This window comes from Schistocerca nitens, chromosome 1 (genome assembly GCF_023898315.1).
Source record: "Schistocerca nitens isolate TAMUIC-IGC-003100 chromosome 1, iqSchNite1.1, whole genome shotgun sequence".
Taxonomy (NCBI): Eukaryota; Metazoa; Arthropoda; class Insecta; order Orthoptera; family Acrididae; genus Schistocerca; species Schistocerca nitens.
In genome coordinates this window covers 658,464,709-658,481,963 of record NC_064614.1, presented here as the reverse complement: position 1 = coordinate 658,481,963, position 17,255 = coordinate 658,464,709, and the positions used below count along the sequence as shown (strand labels likewise).

Here is a 17,255-nt window from a genome sequence, read left to right as displayed (position 1 = left end):
ATTCACCTTTTCAATTTTACTTTGCCTGTGGCACACCTGTGTTCCATACACTGTGTTGAGAAATTATTTTAGACCCTGTTTTTCATATCATGACCAGGACTGCTGTGAGCTGTTAACTGTCATTTGTCAATCAATATACAACCAGTAGATTTTCAGCAGTACTTATCAGTCTGGTAAACCAGGTTTTGGTATACAAGGCTGTGTCAGACAATAACTGCTCATCAGCATTAAAGATGTAAGAACTCTGATGACCCACAGACTCACTTAATTCATTGTATGAAATTAATGTGTTTCATACAAATTGTAGAGTTTACATGTACCTTTGTCAGCCAAATTTTGACATTTCAAAAGACTTTAAAACCAAGCATAAATATATCTATTAGCATTATGAAAACTGTAGGGTGTTAGTAAGGATTTCAGTGTTTTAATGTACCTATTAATCATATGTTGCTCTATATATTACCCATCAGTGACATGCATCAGCAGTTACAGGGTAATAATTAAGACTTATGGTGTAGCTTTGCAGTTGTTTGTTTGTTTGTTTGTTTGTGTGTGTGTGTGTGTGTGTGTGTGTGTGTGTGTGTGTGTGTTTCTTTAAATTACCATTATCCCCATTATGTCTCTCCCCCCACCCCACTGCTGGCCTTTCACTTCCTCAGCTCAGACATGCTCATTTTGTGAGTAGAAAACCCAGAATGCAATCACAACAATTTGGAAAGGCTAGATCGCTACTCACCATTTAGAGCTACTGTTGAATCTCATAGGCACAGTGAAAAAGACTGCTTGATATATTCAGCTATCAGACTAATTCCTTCATCATTCATAGAAAACTGTCACACAAGTACAACTCACTCACACATGGCCACTTTTTATTTCTGGGCACTAAGGCCCAACTGTGATTGTAGATGGGGGAAGAACAATGTTTGGTGGGGTGGGTAGTGGGGGTACAGAAGAGGCATGAGGTGCAATCATGCAAGGATGTGGTGGGGACGAAGTAAAGCTGCTGGGGGTAGCATCAGAAATTTGTGTACGGGGTAGGGGAAGGGGGAGAGGAGAAGTAGAGAAGAGGAAAGGACTATCTAAGTGCATTGGTGGGATAGAAGGCATTAATAGTACTGGAGTGGGAGGAGGGTATGGGATAGGCAGGTGAAAGAGAGGGACTAGTGAAGATTTGAGTCCAGGGTTGTTAAGAAATTAAGGATTAGTTGCAGGGAGAGTTCCCACCTGCACAGTTCAGAAAATCTTATGTTGGTGGGAAGAATCCACATGGCACTGACAGCGAAGCAGTGGATGAAATGAAGCAAATTATGTTCGGCAGCACGCTCAGCAAGCTGTCCCTCAGCCACAGTTTGAGAGTGGTTATTCATGCAAACAGACAACTTGTTGATTGTCATTCATGCCCATGAAGATTGTGGCACAGTGATTGCAACTAAGTTGGTAGATCACATGTCTGCTTGCACAATTGACCCTTCCCTTTGTAGTGTAGGAGATGCCTCTGACAGGACTGGGGCAGTTGAAGTGTGAGTGTAGGGGACAGGTTTTGCATCTAGGTCAATTGCAGGGATATGAATCATGAGGCACAGGTTTGGGAGCAGGGGTAGAGTAGGAACAGTCAAGGATATTTTGTAGGTTGGTTGGGCAGCGGAGGGTTGGGGAGAACATTTTCCATGTAAGGGCATGATTAGACTGGGGGGAGGGGGGGGGGATTTGAGAGAATGTTTCTGGGACGGAACTGATGGAGAATGTGGTTCAAATGCTCTAGTCCCAGATGATACTGTGTACCAAGAGGGGTGCTGCTTTATGGCCAGACAGTGGGTATCTGGGGGACGGTAGGTGACCACGAAGACATGGCACACCAGATCTGTTTTTGGAGAAGGTGAGAGGATAATTTTGGTTGTTGAAGATCTCTCTGACTTTGGAGAGGGCTGCTCCTCACTACAGATATGTCGTACAGTGGTGGAGAGGCTGTACGATCTGGTTCAGCAAAGAGGGGAGAAGGTGTTGAGGTTCTGGAGGAATGTTTGTGGTGCTTCCTCTTCTGTGGTCCAGATCATGATGATGATATCAGTGAATCTGAACCAAGTTGAGGTGTTTGGAATTCGGGATGGTTAGGCAGGATTCCTCTAGATGAATAGGTTAGCATAGGGCAGTGCTAAGTGGGTGCCCACTGCTATACAAGGGATGTGCTTTTAGGTGATGCCTTCAAAGGAGAAGTAATAGTGGGTTGGGTATAGTTGGCCGTCAAGACCAGAAAGGACGTTGTGGTTTGGATTCAGTAGAGCAATGGGGAAGGTAGTGTTCAGCAGTGACAGCCCATGGGCATAGGGGATGTTAGTGTAAAGTGAGATGGCATTGACAGTGATGAGCAGGGTACCAGTTGCTAAAGGAACAAGAACTGTTGAAAGTCACTAGAGGACATAGTTTATAATGGTTATATAGAAGGTAGGTTAGGGGTAAGGGGGTGAAGATGTTGGTCCACAAGGGCAGAGATTGCCTCTGTGGGGGAGCGATAACCAGCCACAATGGGGCATCCTGGGTGTTTGGGTATATGTACTTGAGGAAGTTGGGAATCTGGGGTAAGGGAAGGGGGGAGGAGGGGAGTTGAGAGAGTATTTCTGGGACAGAACTAGCTTGTTACCCTATTGAATTTCATACCCAACAGTCTACATCCTCCACCCTAACCCCTCCCCCTCCTCTTATTCAAGCATACATAGCTCCCAAGCTTAAGAAGAGGCTGTCAGTAATCACCGAATTTGCTACAGTATTTAGGTCTACTTTTACAGTAATCACTTTTTTGTTGTGATATTTCCCAAATTTGCTACAGTATTTAGGCCTACTTTTACAGTTATCACTTTTCTGTTGTGAGATTTTTAACTTTCAATTTTTTCACTTTCCTTCTTACTACAGTCGACATGGTAAGTAAATACATGGCTACTGGTCTTTGGAACATCTGCAGATGCTTTTGCCTTATTCTTTTTTCACTTTCACTCCAGATATCATTTGCACTGTGTAATTTCATGTAATAATTTGTGTCAGGCTTGTCTAAGGAAACTGTTAACAGTTGTCGAAGGAACAAAACAGTCTAATTCCCTGCTTTTTTGACAAAACACTGCAAAGGAGTCTTTTAGTTAACACTGGTTTTGAATTCTAAAAAGATGAATGGAAACACTGAACATAAACAGTGTCACAAAATTACCAAAAATTTCATGAGTTGCTAGTAATTTAATACCAGCATGGGGAAGGATAAATAGGTGAATTGAGTATCTTATGATGCCACCTGGTGAGAAAAACCTACCTCTATGGAAAAACCACAACAGCCTACAGACAAATACCTTGAACCTTATGATGTCACTTGATTCAATAGCAGTTTTATTCCTATTCGTTAAGCTGACACACAGAGAGTGAAAAATTAGTCATTACTCAGGATAACCTGTCGTGGTAAGCTGAGGTGACGAAATCGTTCATAGCCAAGTTTGCTATGTACTCAGGAAGGAAATCAACACAATCTATAAAACATTTTAGTGCCATATAATTAGCAAAACACAACCAGTACCTTTTCCATTTTTTTAAAAACATCAATTGTAAAATTTCTATTTCCATAGCAACTTCCCGTAACACCATATTAAGGTGAAAGTTCCGTAACTGGACAATACGTAATAATTGGCAGCCATGAACAGGCATCTTACTAATATCACCTATTCCAGTTATATCTGCTGTCCCTCCTGTTAACACATATCTACCCATTAACCTGTGCCCCAATCTATTATTGTCTTGTTATTTATTTTTATTCGTATTTTCACTTTGATCTCATCTATTCCACATCTGTTTTATTTCATTTTTCACTATAGACCCTAATCACTCAGGTTTTATCTTTTTCTTACCCTGTCAACTACGGAACCTTGTTCCTTCCATCTGTACCAATGCCCAATACAGAAAAGTTTCCCTATTCCTAGCCAGAACTCAGTTTCACATGTTGTTCCTGCATTGTTACCTAGTTCATGGATACCCTCAAATGGCTTGACCGTCAATTTACCCATCTCCAGCTGCAACTTCTCCATCCACAATTCAATACTAATCGGAACCAAACCATCTTGCACTACCTCCGTTCCGTTCTTAAAATCCTCAACCTCTGAAATCCCAAGTTTCTAAAGCCAATCTCCCAGGCTGAAACACTTACCCTCCAGGAACTCGAGCAACATGCACACCACCACCTCAGAAAAATTGTCCAATCTATTCACCTCATACTCCTGCCTAGGATTACCATCACCCACCGTCACCACAAAAGCCTACAAACCATGGCTTGCAGACATTCTATGTTAAGCCATCCCCAGAAATTCCCTCCCTCCACACTACAGAATCCAGAGCATAAACAAACCTGCAGCACATTTGTACCTCTCCTCCAAAAGCCTCAGTCCTGGAGAAGTACAGCCTTTTCCAAAGGCCTTACCTTATGCCCCACTCCCAAATTCATCATGCTAGGCTTGTTAAAGACCCTCTCTCCTTCTCATGATTCAATCAGTGGAAATGTTTTCCCCACTAACCCCAACAATAAGACTCAGCCCAAAACCAGTACTGAATGCTGTGTGACTCAATTTATTCCTCCAACCATGATCCACACCTGCTGCATCCAAATCATCCCCTGTTAACTTTCCAGAATATCCTAACCTTGAACCATACCTCACAATCGTTCACCAAATCCTTAAACATGGAGACCAACCTCACATCTGCAGAAAGAACCACAATCAACTGCCTAAAACCTTATACTGACCTTATAATTCTACCTGCTGACCAATGCTCCACCAATTCGGTTATGAACCACAGGGACTACCTGTAGACGATCTCCACCAGCTGCAAGATAACGTCTACCTACAAGCCATGCCACAGTGACCCTATTACAGAAGTACAGCAGGATCTCTAGTCCATCCTCAAAACCCTAGGGCCTTCATCAATGTCAACCATATGGCTACATCAGTACCTCAGCCCACATCAAATCTACAAACCACCAATAATACCTCCACTTTAACAATTGTCATCCATTCTACACCAAGAAGACCCTTCCATACAGCCTACCCAGCCGTAGTTGACACACCTGTCATAATAAGCCATCCCTCTCCAAAAATGCCAAGGGTTTGAGAGAGGCATTCACCGAGCAGAATTTCACTCCCATCTTGCCCAAAAATAGATCTGTAATGCTGTCACTCCCCAGTCACCTACCATCCCCCACATATCCACTGTCTGCCCACAAAGCGGTACCCCTCTTATCACACAGTACCATCCAGGAATGGAGCATCTGAACACATTCTTCACCATGGTATGACTATCTCTCATTATGCCTGACTATCTCTCATCATGCCTGAAATGGGAAATATCCTCCCCAATGCTCTGACACCCACCCAACCTACAAAATATTCCTGGCTGTTCCTATTCGACCCCTGCTCCCAGCCCTGTGCCTCAGGGCTCATACTCCTGCTAATGCAAGACCTGTCCCATATACCTCACACTCAAACTACCCCATTCCTGTCACAGGCATCTCATACACTACAAAGGATAGGGCCAACTGTACAAGCAGCCATGTGATCTACCGACATAGCTGTAACCACTGTGCCATAATCTTTGTAAGCAGGACAACTAACAAGTTGTGTGTCCGCATAAATAGTCACTGCCAAGCTGTGGCCGAATGACAGCTGGACTACCGTGTTGCTGAGCATGCTGCCCAAAACAATGTGCTTCAGTTTAATGGCTGCTTCCTCGTCTGTGCCATGTGGATGCTTCCCACCAATACCAGCTTTTCTGGAGTATTCTGGTGGGAACTCTATCTACAGCAAATACTGTAGTCCCGTAGCCCTGCTGGCCTCCACCATTACTAGTCCCTGTCCTTCACCTGCCTATCCCCTTCCCTTTTCCCACACTAATATACTTGCATAATCCTTTCCTTTCTCTATATTTCTTATTTACCATTCCACCTCCCCCTTCCCTCACCCCGCCGGCCGGGGCGGCAGAGCGGTTCTAGGCGCTACAATCTGGAACTGCGCGACCGCTATGGTCGCAGGTTCGAATCCTACCTTGGGCGTGGATGTGTGTGATGTCCTTAGGTTAGTTAGGTTTAAGTAGTTCTATGTTCTAGGGGACTGATGACCTCAGAAGTTAAGTCCCATAGTGCTCAGAGCCTTCCCTCACCCCCAGTATATAGCAGCCTTATCCATCCCCATCAGATCCCTGCACACTCCCACAGGCAGTACCAGCATGTTCCCCCATCCTACCCCGCTATTCCTCTGCCTCCCTCCCTCTGTGTCTTTTCTGTATCCCCCACTACCCACTCCAGCAAAGATACCTGCTTAATCAGTGTTTCTCATCGCAAAGTGTGGCAGACATGGTGTCCATTGTATTTGCTGAATGCTCCAAAGTAACCTGCATCTGTTGCACTAATCACACTGTTTGTTTATGAAAATGGATGTGTATAAAATAGCTGCATCCTCTTTTTTGACTGTTAAAGAAGGGCAGAGATAATCATGAAAAAGTTCTGGACTCAGTGATGTCTTGAGACAAGTGACAAAACATTCCAAAATATCAGCTTAAAATATAGCATTTCATAAACTGTTGAATTCCATTATAAGCATCATATAATGCTGATTGGAACAGTAAACTTCAACCTATACCCTAGCACATTGTTCTTTAGATTGACCATATGAAAAGTCATTGACAGACTACCTACAAAATAATGCATTCATTTTGATCACTTTATTGAATATAATTTGTGAACACATCACTTCATTTTTTCTAAGGAGATAATCTCAGGAAAGGAAGTACATTACAATGCCAGTCCCACAATTCTTACACTGAGAAGCAGTTCACATTTCAAAATACAAGCATTCTCAATTTAAAATTTACAATATTTTCAAAAATTTCATATATGTATGAAAAGCATAAAATAAGAGAAACCTTTAACTACCAATATGTAGTTTTCCCGTCATTTTATTGCAACAAATCTTACCAAAAAAGATGTTTTTGAGAGATCCTCCACGTGCTGGTGCTCTGAAAGAACTTATAGTCATAGCACATACCTTCAAAAACCACCAAATACGGAGTTCAACTCCATATGACTGAATCCAATATGACTATTTCTCTCTATGAGGCGAAAATCTGGCTTGGCAGACTCTTTCTTTCATGCTTTGCCTTTCAGTAGAACATGTATTTCCACACTGTGGTGTCATAAAACTTGACCAGGACATCCATTAATGCTTTCACATATCGTGAGAAGTTGAATTTTAGTGTCCGTAACTGACTTTGTTGTCACATTGGTTAGCACATTGGACTCACATTTGGGAGCACAATGGCTCAAATCCCTGTCCCGCCATCCAGTTTTATGATGTCCTTATGTTGCTTAGGGCAAGTGCTGGGATGGTTCCTTTGAAAGGGCACAGCCAATTTGCTTTTCCATCCTTCCCCAGTGCGAGCTTGTGCTCCAAATGTAATGACCGTGTTGTCGACAGAACTTAAAACACTAACATTTCTTCCTCTTCTGTTGGCTTTAGCACCTTGTAGACAACACTGGCGTGTGTGTGTGTGTGTGTGTGTGTGTGTGTGTGTGTGTGTGTGTGTTGTACTTATGGGAATGCATTTGAATAATGAAGGGCTTAGTCCTGTGGCTGAATATCTAGTATTCTGTTTCACTGGACCAGTCTGCAGCTCATTGCCTCATCAGTGTGGTGAGTAGCAATCTGTCCTTTCCATATTGTCGTCATTTTTTGAACAGTGTTGACCTGGCATTCCTTCAAACCATATCCGGTATGACTAAGTTTGCTTTTCCTTGTAATAAATTTATCCATCTTCGTTGATTATCTAGTCACCCTTCTCTTTAGTAAAATATGTTTTGTGTAATTTATTCGACAATGAAATAAACTATGGTAATTTATATAATTTTCACTATACCTCAATTGTCCTTGTACATATGTCCATCACCAATGTTACTGCTTTGGAAATACTAAACATTTAGTGAAAAGTTGTTACATCTACTTTCAGCAGTCAGATCAGACTGCCATTTTTTCTGAAATTGTGAAGTACAAGTACAGAAAGTTCCATGAGTGAATTTTATTATTATTATTATTATATTTTATATTAGAGGAGCGCAGAGTATTTACTCTTTTAACTTTGTTGATTATTTGATAGAAATTAAGATTGATAATAGGGTATTTGACAGTTTTCTGGAAATTGTTTTAAATGATTAAGTATGTCATCTTATGATCCTAACGTGCTTTTCTCCCTCTTAGAAAGTTCAGTATTCTTCTACAAAAATGGATATGAAATTAAAGTAATTTGAAAGCCCGCTAAAACGCTCCATTCGAATCATGAGGTAGACTGTCAAATTTTACAATTTTCTGTCCATAGATTGCTGGTTCAAATCTAACGTGAAAGAACATTTTAACTTACTTGTAAAACAACTTGACAGTCCTTTCGTATGACAACCAAATCACAAATGCAAAACTTCACCACACTGATCAGAAACAGAGTTTTCCTTGCTGTTTACAAACACTTAGATTTGCAGCCGCTGTTCACACACCTTATGTTCAAAAAATATTTTCTAGTTAATGTGACCATACAGTTTTTACTTTATTAGAAACAATGTTTTTGTCTTTTCACTGTCCAGATAGGATCCTTATTGTTTAAACTTTTGCAATTTCATCATCTTAAATAAAGATGAAGTAAGTCTGCTTTGGACGCCAAAGTTAGTTTACACTCACAAGCTTCACAGCCCTTACATTTGTGTCACCTGCATGTTGTACACACGTTATATTTCTCCATGTAACCGCATTGTCCTACACCTCATGTACTGTAGGTATATGGTGATACTTTCACCAGTAGCAATGCTTCCCAGAAAAGTGAATTGTTTGTTCACAAAGTAAATGCATTTATTCTCGATTGTCCATATCTCAGACTAAGATTAATGTGAAGCTATATATAACACATCCCACAATCGAAACAACTGCTACAATAAGTTCTTGCAAATCCTATTTTCGTATTTTGTGTAAAACTTATGTATGACCCTTCCCGGATTCGAATGTGTGACCCCGTTATCTTCAGTTGGACACATCATTGTTGTGCCACTGAACACCTGCTAGAAACAGATTCTCCGCTCAGTGTCTTCTACAGAGGAAATAAGCATTAAATTTTATCAAGAATAATTTTCTTGTGCTTTGGGTTGTATGTAGCTCATGACTGGTGGTCAACAATCTAGTTATTAGATAAGGACCCATTTGCAAAAGTTCTACATTTCCTCAGTTCTGAGTGAATTTAATGATGTTAAAAGGCAGCAGGGAAAAGAATGTCTGTTGTTGCACGTATCGCCACTCTAAGGGGATGTAGCATAAATGCATCAACTTTTGCAAGGCTTACACTATCAGCATTCACGAAATTCCTTTCTGCTGTTACTTGAAAGTTGTAATTGCATTTTCCATTACTTACGGCTTCATCTTACTCTTAGCCTGTGACGTCACCAGTGTATCATCCAATAACAGAGAGTTTTTGATCATGTGATCATGATATTAAATGATTTTTAAGCTTTAATTACATAAAAATAAGAAATTTTTTTTCCACCAATTCCTGTTGAAAAAAATGCAGAATTTGTTGTGGAACATCATAGAATATTTGTGCTTCAGCCCCTATAGTATGATGAAGTTCCTATAGGTGGCGGCCCTATACATATTCTTCAAAATTGCATCTGTAATGGAGGTGCATTGCAAGCGGAGAGCCATTATTGAGTTTCTTTTGGTGGAAAACCTAAGCATATCGGATATTCAGAGGAGTTTGCAGAATGTCTTTGGAGACCTAACAGTGAACAAAAGCATGATAAGTCTGTTGTCATCAAAACAAGGTCTCACAAATCTGTCTAATCTCCAGCATGACAGCTGTGTGCACACAGCTGTGACTTGTGCAGTGGTGAAATGTGTGAACATTCTAATTCAAAGTAATTGATGGATCACTTTCAAACACCTCGCTGCACAACTGGACGTCTCTGTTGGTAATGCTGACACTCATCGAGCTGTTGGGGCACTGAAGGATGTGTGCCAACTGGGTTCCTCACTACCTAACAGAAGACCATAAATAGCAATGAAGAACTGTCTGTGTGGAATAGCTTCTGCATTACAAGGCTGATTGTGACAATTTTTTGTCAAACCTTATCACAGGCAACGAAACATGGTTTCATCACTTCGAAATGGAAACAAAATGGCAATTCATGGAGTGGCCACCACATCACTTCTCCTAATGCAAGTCACCTATGAAGCCTATTGTACTACGCTCAGGAAATTGAAGAAACAGCATCCCCATTGCCTTCTAATGAAGTTCTCTGTATCATGACAACACAAGGCCTCACACAAGTCTGTGCACCCGAAAAGAGCTTACAGAACTTCATTGGACTGTTCTTCCTCATCCACCCTACAGCCCAGGTCTCTCACCTTGCAACTTCCATCTGTTTGGCCCCATGAAGGTTACACTCTATGGGAAGCAGTATGTGGATGATGGTGAGGTTATTGTTGCAACAAGACGTTGGCTCCAACATTGACCAGGGGGTGATACCATGTAGGCATACAGGCCCTCCCAGTAAGGTGACATAAGGCCATCGTATTGAATGGAGATTATGTTGAAAAAATAGCACTTCGTAACCAAAAGAGTTGAGAATAATATGGTGTATTCGAATCCTGAATAAAACCAATCTGCCTTCAGAAAAAAATGTTGGATTACTTATTGAATGCCCCTTGCAGTGATAATAATTAGAATAACCATTTTAATTTTTTGGGTCACCTGTCTTCTGACCTGTTTTGTTCTGCCTGCCACAATTTCATCTCTTGCGCCAATCATTTCATTTCTGAGTAGCACCTACACCCAACTTCCTCACTTATTTGTTCTATATGTTATAACCTCACCTTCCCAGTAATTGTGGTCTCCCATGGCACACTCTGAAACCATGGAAATTATTCACTGATGTCTTAATAAAAGTTCTACTATCCTGTCCTTTCTGCTAGTTTGAGTATTCCATATATTCTCTTCCTTGTGGATTCCACAGAGAAATGCATAATGAGCATGAAGCTCATAAAATCTGACTAGTTTTGAGGTATTTTTCTTTTCCAGATGTAATCAAACAATCCAAAATCGTCTTGGAGGTAAGGAAACTTGGTGCACAGGGTAGAGCTTAGGGCAGTTTCTTGAGCTGATACTTGTCTCAAAGTGCTATAGATCAACCATATACTCTCAATGGTTGCCTTCATTTTTGTTTGTCAGAATATTCTTAGTTTTTTAGGTATGTCAGCATAATATAAATAAAAATTGGACACTCGTGTGTCTTGAAGATGATACTGAGTCACCACTTTTTGACGTTGCAGGTTACTGTAGGTCTGGTGCGACAGCTTCACTCTCGTGACATCAGGAGACCATTCTGTCCTGAAAACCACTGGATTTCAAAACAAATTACCATACCAGTTGATAAACCATCAGATTTCACATTAAGGCGACGTCGACTGAGAGTTTACAGGCCATTTCAAGGACTGAGAGCGTTCACAAAGGAAGAACTAGGTAATGCAAATAACTCTGAGCATAAATAAATTTTTGGAGATACTTCTTTGTTGATGGGAAGTAGAAATTTGAGTAATATTCATGTTTACATGTGAAGAGAATAATTTAGTGTTAATTTCTCTGTGTTCTGTCTTTGAGTGCATGTGCATGCGTGCATGCATGAATGTGTTTGTTTTTGTTTTTTCCAGTATAATACATAAAAGTCAGTCTTCCTCTTCACTATTTTTGAGTATTTGAACGGAAGAAACTTTGGGTACTCAATATGGAAATGTTACTACACTTGAGTAATGATTGGCCTCAGCCACATAACATAATGTGGTTCTGCTTCTAGTACCAACTGTCTTCAAATTCACTGTATATGTAGTGACATCTTCTAATTCCAAAATGCATGACTTGTGATTGTACCTGTTAGCTTGCTATCTTTAAGTACATTTAAAACTGTTTTGTCACAATCCCCGTATGCCGATAGTTTGAAATACAGGTTTGAATGGTGGGTGCACAGTCATATCTATCTGAGGTATGTATCAAATTTGAGATTCTCTCTGACTTCTCAGTACATGCACATCATATTTTGCAAATTTATGAGTCTTTAACATTACAATTTAGAGTTAACTGCCTGTTTGAATTTATGCATATACTGCAATCTACTAATATAGTTGTAGGACAGAGACCTGTCAGTAGTTTTTTGTTCAGCAATTTTGTACTTCTTCTGCCCCTATTTTTTTTTATTTTTTTCTTCAAGATGTACTGTAACACCTGTGGTATGTGGATGAGAAGGTATATAAGGCATTTGTAAATAGACAAATGTGTAAATATAGCTATTACATTTAAACACATTTAGAATTTTACCAATTGCAGTCTCTAAGGAGCTGTACACATGAACATGAAAGTGTCCTTGATTCTACTATGCATTCAAGTAAATATTGACCAAATGCTATTATTTTACTTTAGCAGGTGTTTTCATTATATTGTACCAAAAAGCCAGTTTGTCTAATGTATAACTTCTTACGTGTACCATGTTTGAGTTTGTACATCCAGATTCTGTGTTTTTATTATATTTGTTCTGTCAGTGACTAGTCTTGGCTTTAATCTGCATTGCAACTGATGTTGTGTGTTCAGTATGCAACTTTGTATTGCATTGGAAACGTCTGTACAGATTTTGCACTTGTTGTTGTTGTGGTCTTCAGTCCTGAGACTGGTTTGATGCAGCTCTCCATGCTACTCTATCCTGCACAAGCTTCTTCATCTCCCAGTACCTACTGCAACCTACATCCTTCTGAATCTGCTTGGTGTATTCATCTCTTGGTCTCCCTCTATGAATTTTACCCTCCACGCTGCCCTCCTACACTAAATTTGTGATCCCTTGATGCCTCAGAACATGTCCTACCAACCGATCCCTTCTTCTAGTCAAGTTGTGCCACAAACTTCTCTTCTCCCCAATCCTATTTAATTCCTCCTCATTAGTTATGTGATCTACCCATCTAATCTTCAGCATTCTTCTGTAGCACCACATTTCGAAAGCTTCTATTCTCTTCTTGTCCAAACTGGTTATCGTCCATGTTTCACTTCCATACATGGCTACACTCCATACAAATACTTTCAGAAACGACTTCCTGACACTTAAATCTATACTCGATGTTAACAAATTTCTCTTCTTCAGAAACGATTTCCTTGCCATTGCCAGTCTACATTTTATATCCTCTCTACTTCGACCATCATCAGTTATTTTGCTCCCCAAATAGCAAAACTCCTTTACTACTTTGTCTCATTTCCTAATCTAATCCCCTCAACATCACCCGATTTAATTTGACTACATTCCATTATCCTCGTTTTGCTTTTGTTTATGTTCATCTTATATCCTCCCTTCAAGACACCATCCATTCCGTTCAAGTGCTCTTCCAAGTCCTTTGCTGTCTCTGACAGAATTACAATGTCATCGGCGAACCTCAAAGTTTTTATTTCTTCTCCATGGATTTTAATACCTACTCCGAATTTTTCTTTTGTTTCCTTTACTGCTTGCTCAATATACAGATTGAATAACATCAGGGAGAGGCTACAACCCTGTCTCACTCCCTTCCCAACCACTGCTTCCCTTTCATGCCCCTCAACTCTTATAAGTGCCATTTGGTTTCTATACAAATTGTAAATAGCCTTTTGGTCCCTATATTTTACCCCTGCCACCTTCAGAATTTGAAAGAGAGTATTCCAGTCAACATTGTCAAAAGCTTTCTCTAAGTCTACAAATCCTAGAAACATAGGTTTGCCTTTCCTTAATCTAGCTTCTAAGATAAGCCATAGGGTCAGTATTGCCTCATGTGTTCCAATATTTCTACGGGATCCAAACTGATCTTCTCCAAAGTTGGCTTCTACTAGTTTTTCCATTTGTCTGTAAAGAATTCGCATTAGTATTTTGCAGCTGTGACTTATTAAACTGATAGTTTGGTAATTTTCACATCTGTCAACACCTGCTATCTTTGGGATTGGAATTATTATATTCTTCTTGAAGTCTGTGGGTATTTCGCCTGTCTCATACATCTTGCTCACCAGATGGTAGAGTTTTATCAGGACTGGCTCTCCCAAGGCCGTCTTTATTTCTAATGGAATGTTGTCTACTCCCGGGGCCTTGTTTCAACTCAGGTCTTTCAGTGCTCTGTCAAACTCTTCACGCAGTATCATATCTCCTATTTCATCTTCATCTACATCCTCTTCCATTTCCATAATATTGTCCTCAAGTACACCGCCCTTGTATAGACCCTCTATATACTCCTTCCACCTTTCTACTTTCCCTTCTTTGCTTAGAACTGGGTTTCCATCTGAGCTCTTGATATTCATACAAGTGGTTCTCTTTTCTCCAAAGGTCTCTTTAATTTTCCTGTAGGCAGTATCTATCTTGCCCCTAGTGAGATAAGCCTCTACATCCTTACAATTATCCTCTAGCCATCCCTGCTTAGCCATTTTGCACTTCCTGTCAATCTCATTTTTGAGACGTTTGTATTGCTTTTTGCCTGCTTCATTTACTGCGTTTTTATATTTTCTCCTTTCATCAATTAAATTCAATATTTCTTCTGTTACCCAAGGATTTCTACTAGCCCTCGTCTTTTTACCTATTTGATCCTCTGCTGCCTTCACTACTTCATCCCTCAAAGCTACCCATTCTTCTTCTACTGTATTTCCTTCCCCCATTCCTGCCGTTTGTTCCCTTACGCTCTCCCTGAAATTCTGTACAACCTCTGGTTTAGTCAGTTTATCCAGGTCCCATCTCCTTAAATTCCCACCTTTTTGCAGTTTCTTCAGTTTTAATCTACAGTTCATAACCAATAGATTGTGGTCAGCATCCACATCTGCCCCTGGAAATGTCTTACAATTTAAAACCTGGTTCCTAAATCTCTGTCTTACCATTATATAATCTATCTGATACCTATTAGTATCTCCAGGCTTCTTCCATGTATACAACCTTCTTTTATGATTCTTGAACCAAGTGTTAGCTATGATTAAGTTGTGCTCTGTGCAAAATTCTACCAGGCGGCTTCCTCTTTCATTTCTTAGCCCCAATCCATATTCGCCTACTACGTTTCCTTCTCTCCCTTTTCCTACTACCGAATTCCAGTCACCCATGACTATTACATTTTCGTCTCTCTTCACTATCTGAATAATTTCTTTTATTTCATCATACATTTCTTCAATTTCTTCATCATCTGCAGAACTAGTTGGCATATAAACATTTTGCACTTATTAAATCTAAATACTGCCATGCTCTCTCTCTCTCTCTCTCTCTCTCTCTCTCTCTCTCTCTCTCTCCATGGCGCACAGCCATATATCGATGTTCACATTTCTGAAGTATTTTACCTCTGATCCTCTAAGGCAAACCATTTGCTATGGTTACATGCTTAAGCATTTCAGTCTACATTTCGCAAGCTTGTTGAGATGCACTAATTAATTTTTGCAGGTAACATGTTCACGAGTGTCAAGCTTCAATTTAAACTGTTCTAAATTTTTTTTGCACCATGTTTTTGACTTGCACTGCATACGTTTATTTTGTTGGAAACCTCTTTCTCAATACTGTTTTGACCAAACAAAATTTCTACAGACAGCCATACTTGTAGTGGAGGTAAAAGTAAATTTGCATACTTAGTGCTTGGCAGTAAAGTGCCCTATGCCTCCAATTGTGAACTGGATTATGCGACTTCTGTTTACATGGTTCAGTCTGTCTCAACCTCTTACTTTATGGCAGAAAGGATTGTAAGCACAGAAAGTTGCTCACCACATCGACGGCACTGGAGCAACGTCATTTGAACATTAAACTTTTGCCATGGGACGTACACAAAACATTGAGGATATGGCTCTTTGCAGTTACTTGCAGTCAACAACACCAGCTGAAGAATTATGGCATGTAGGTATAATGCTACAGAACAGTGTGCATTCTGTGAGGGCTGTGTCAACTCAGAAAGTAGGCAACCCTCTCATCCTGATCAATTACAGCACAGCTGTGTGTGAAGAAGGTGGGTAAGTGAACAGCTGGAATGGAACCTGTAGCTGTCACCAGGCTCACTTCACTGTCAAGTGCGGGACTAATGTAACATTTGCCAATTTTCGTAGGAAAGTGTAGAGGTCACTACATATCGTTGCATATATTAGGCAGGCAGTTCCACAAATACAACAGGAAAGTTGGTCAGTCACATTCTGGGCTGGTATCATGTACAGATATGAGAACCTTACATAGTTATTCAGGGTGTAATGATGGCTATGGTGTATGTACAATGGCATGAGTAGGATGCTGGCATGGAGGAGCAAGTGCATTGTTGGGGACAAATGAAAGTTATGAAGTCCAATAAAATATCTGTATTTATTGGGATGGATGGCCAGAAGTTTAGACAATTTAAAATCTTAGCGAGATACAAAGACAATAAAAGTTACTAGTTCCTTGGGTTTCAAGGTGCAACTGACAGCTCGGGTTGTACAGTAGCATCAAGACAGGATCCTCCTACCTACTGTACAGCCCGACAGTCAGCATTTTGGTGATAATACTTGAGCACACTGTGCCAACCTTGTGAACACCTTCTTGCGGAAAGTAGGAATGAACCAAATTGAGTAGTGTTGCAGTATCTGCTGATATGAAACTGGTTGCCCATGCTTGGGTCTAGCTGAAACTTACAGTCTGTCATTGCAGTAAATGGCCACACAGTGCTGGATGCCCTCAAGGGGGCTGCCATTGTAGAGGGGGTCAGGCTTGAGGAACAGAGTCTATATCACCTCGTGCACAGTGTACTGAGCATGATCCAGCATGTTATAATGGATGAGGTGGCACTACACAGTATCAAGTTTTACTCAGAATCAGATTTTCATTTTTTCAAAACTAACGTAACACCTTTTCATCACCCCCATCTAATATCCTATGTTCAGAGCTAAGATGCACCCATTTTTGCGTTAACATACTTACAATTTTCCTGTGATTCACTCTTTATGAAGCAACAGTGGAGAAAAAACTGATGTTGTTTACATAAAATATTGCTGGCATGGTGTGGCCTTCAACAAATGTTTACAAATGTTTAACAGTTAACTTTCTTGAGCCTTGGGTGCTCTACTCAGTGGATCTGGACCAGCAGACTTTGGAATAATCAGTGGTGCTTGCACTTTATCTCCTGCCATTGCCAGGCTCTACTCAGCTTAATCGTGGCAGGAGCAGCTGTTTT

General features: G+C 40.4%; 1 protein-coding gene across 2 annotated transcripts in view; it reads left to right on the top strand.

Annotated features, from left to right (window-relative positions):
- LOC126258964 (ubiquitin-protein ligase E3C) overlaps nucleotides 1-17,255 on the top strand; it is a 199,980-nt gene that overhangs the window by 130,068 nt on the left and 52,657 nt on the right. For both annotated transcript variants that reach the window (XM_049955684.1, XM_049955683.1), the window contains exon 11: nucleotides 11,376-11,565. In XM_049955684.1, the coding sequence (XP_049811641.1) occupies nucleotides 11,376-11,565 (190 nt within the window). The remainder of the gene's footprint in view (nucleotides 1-11,375; nucleotides 11,566-17,255) is intronic.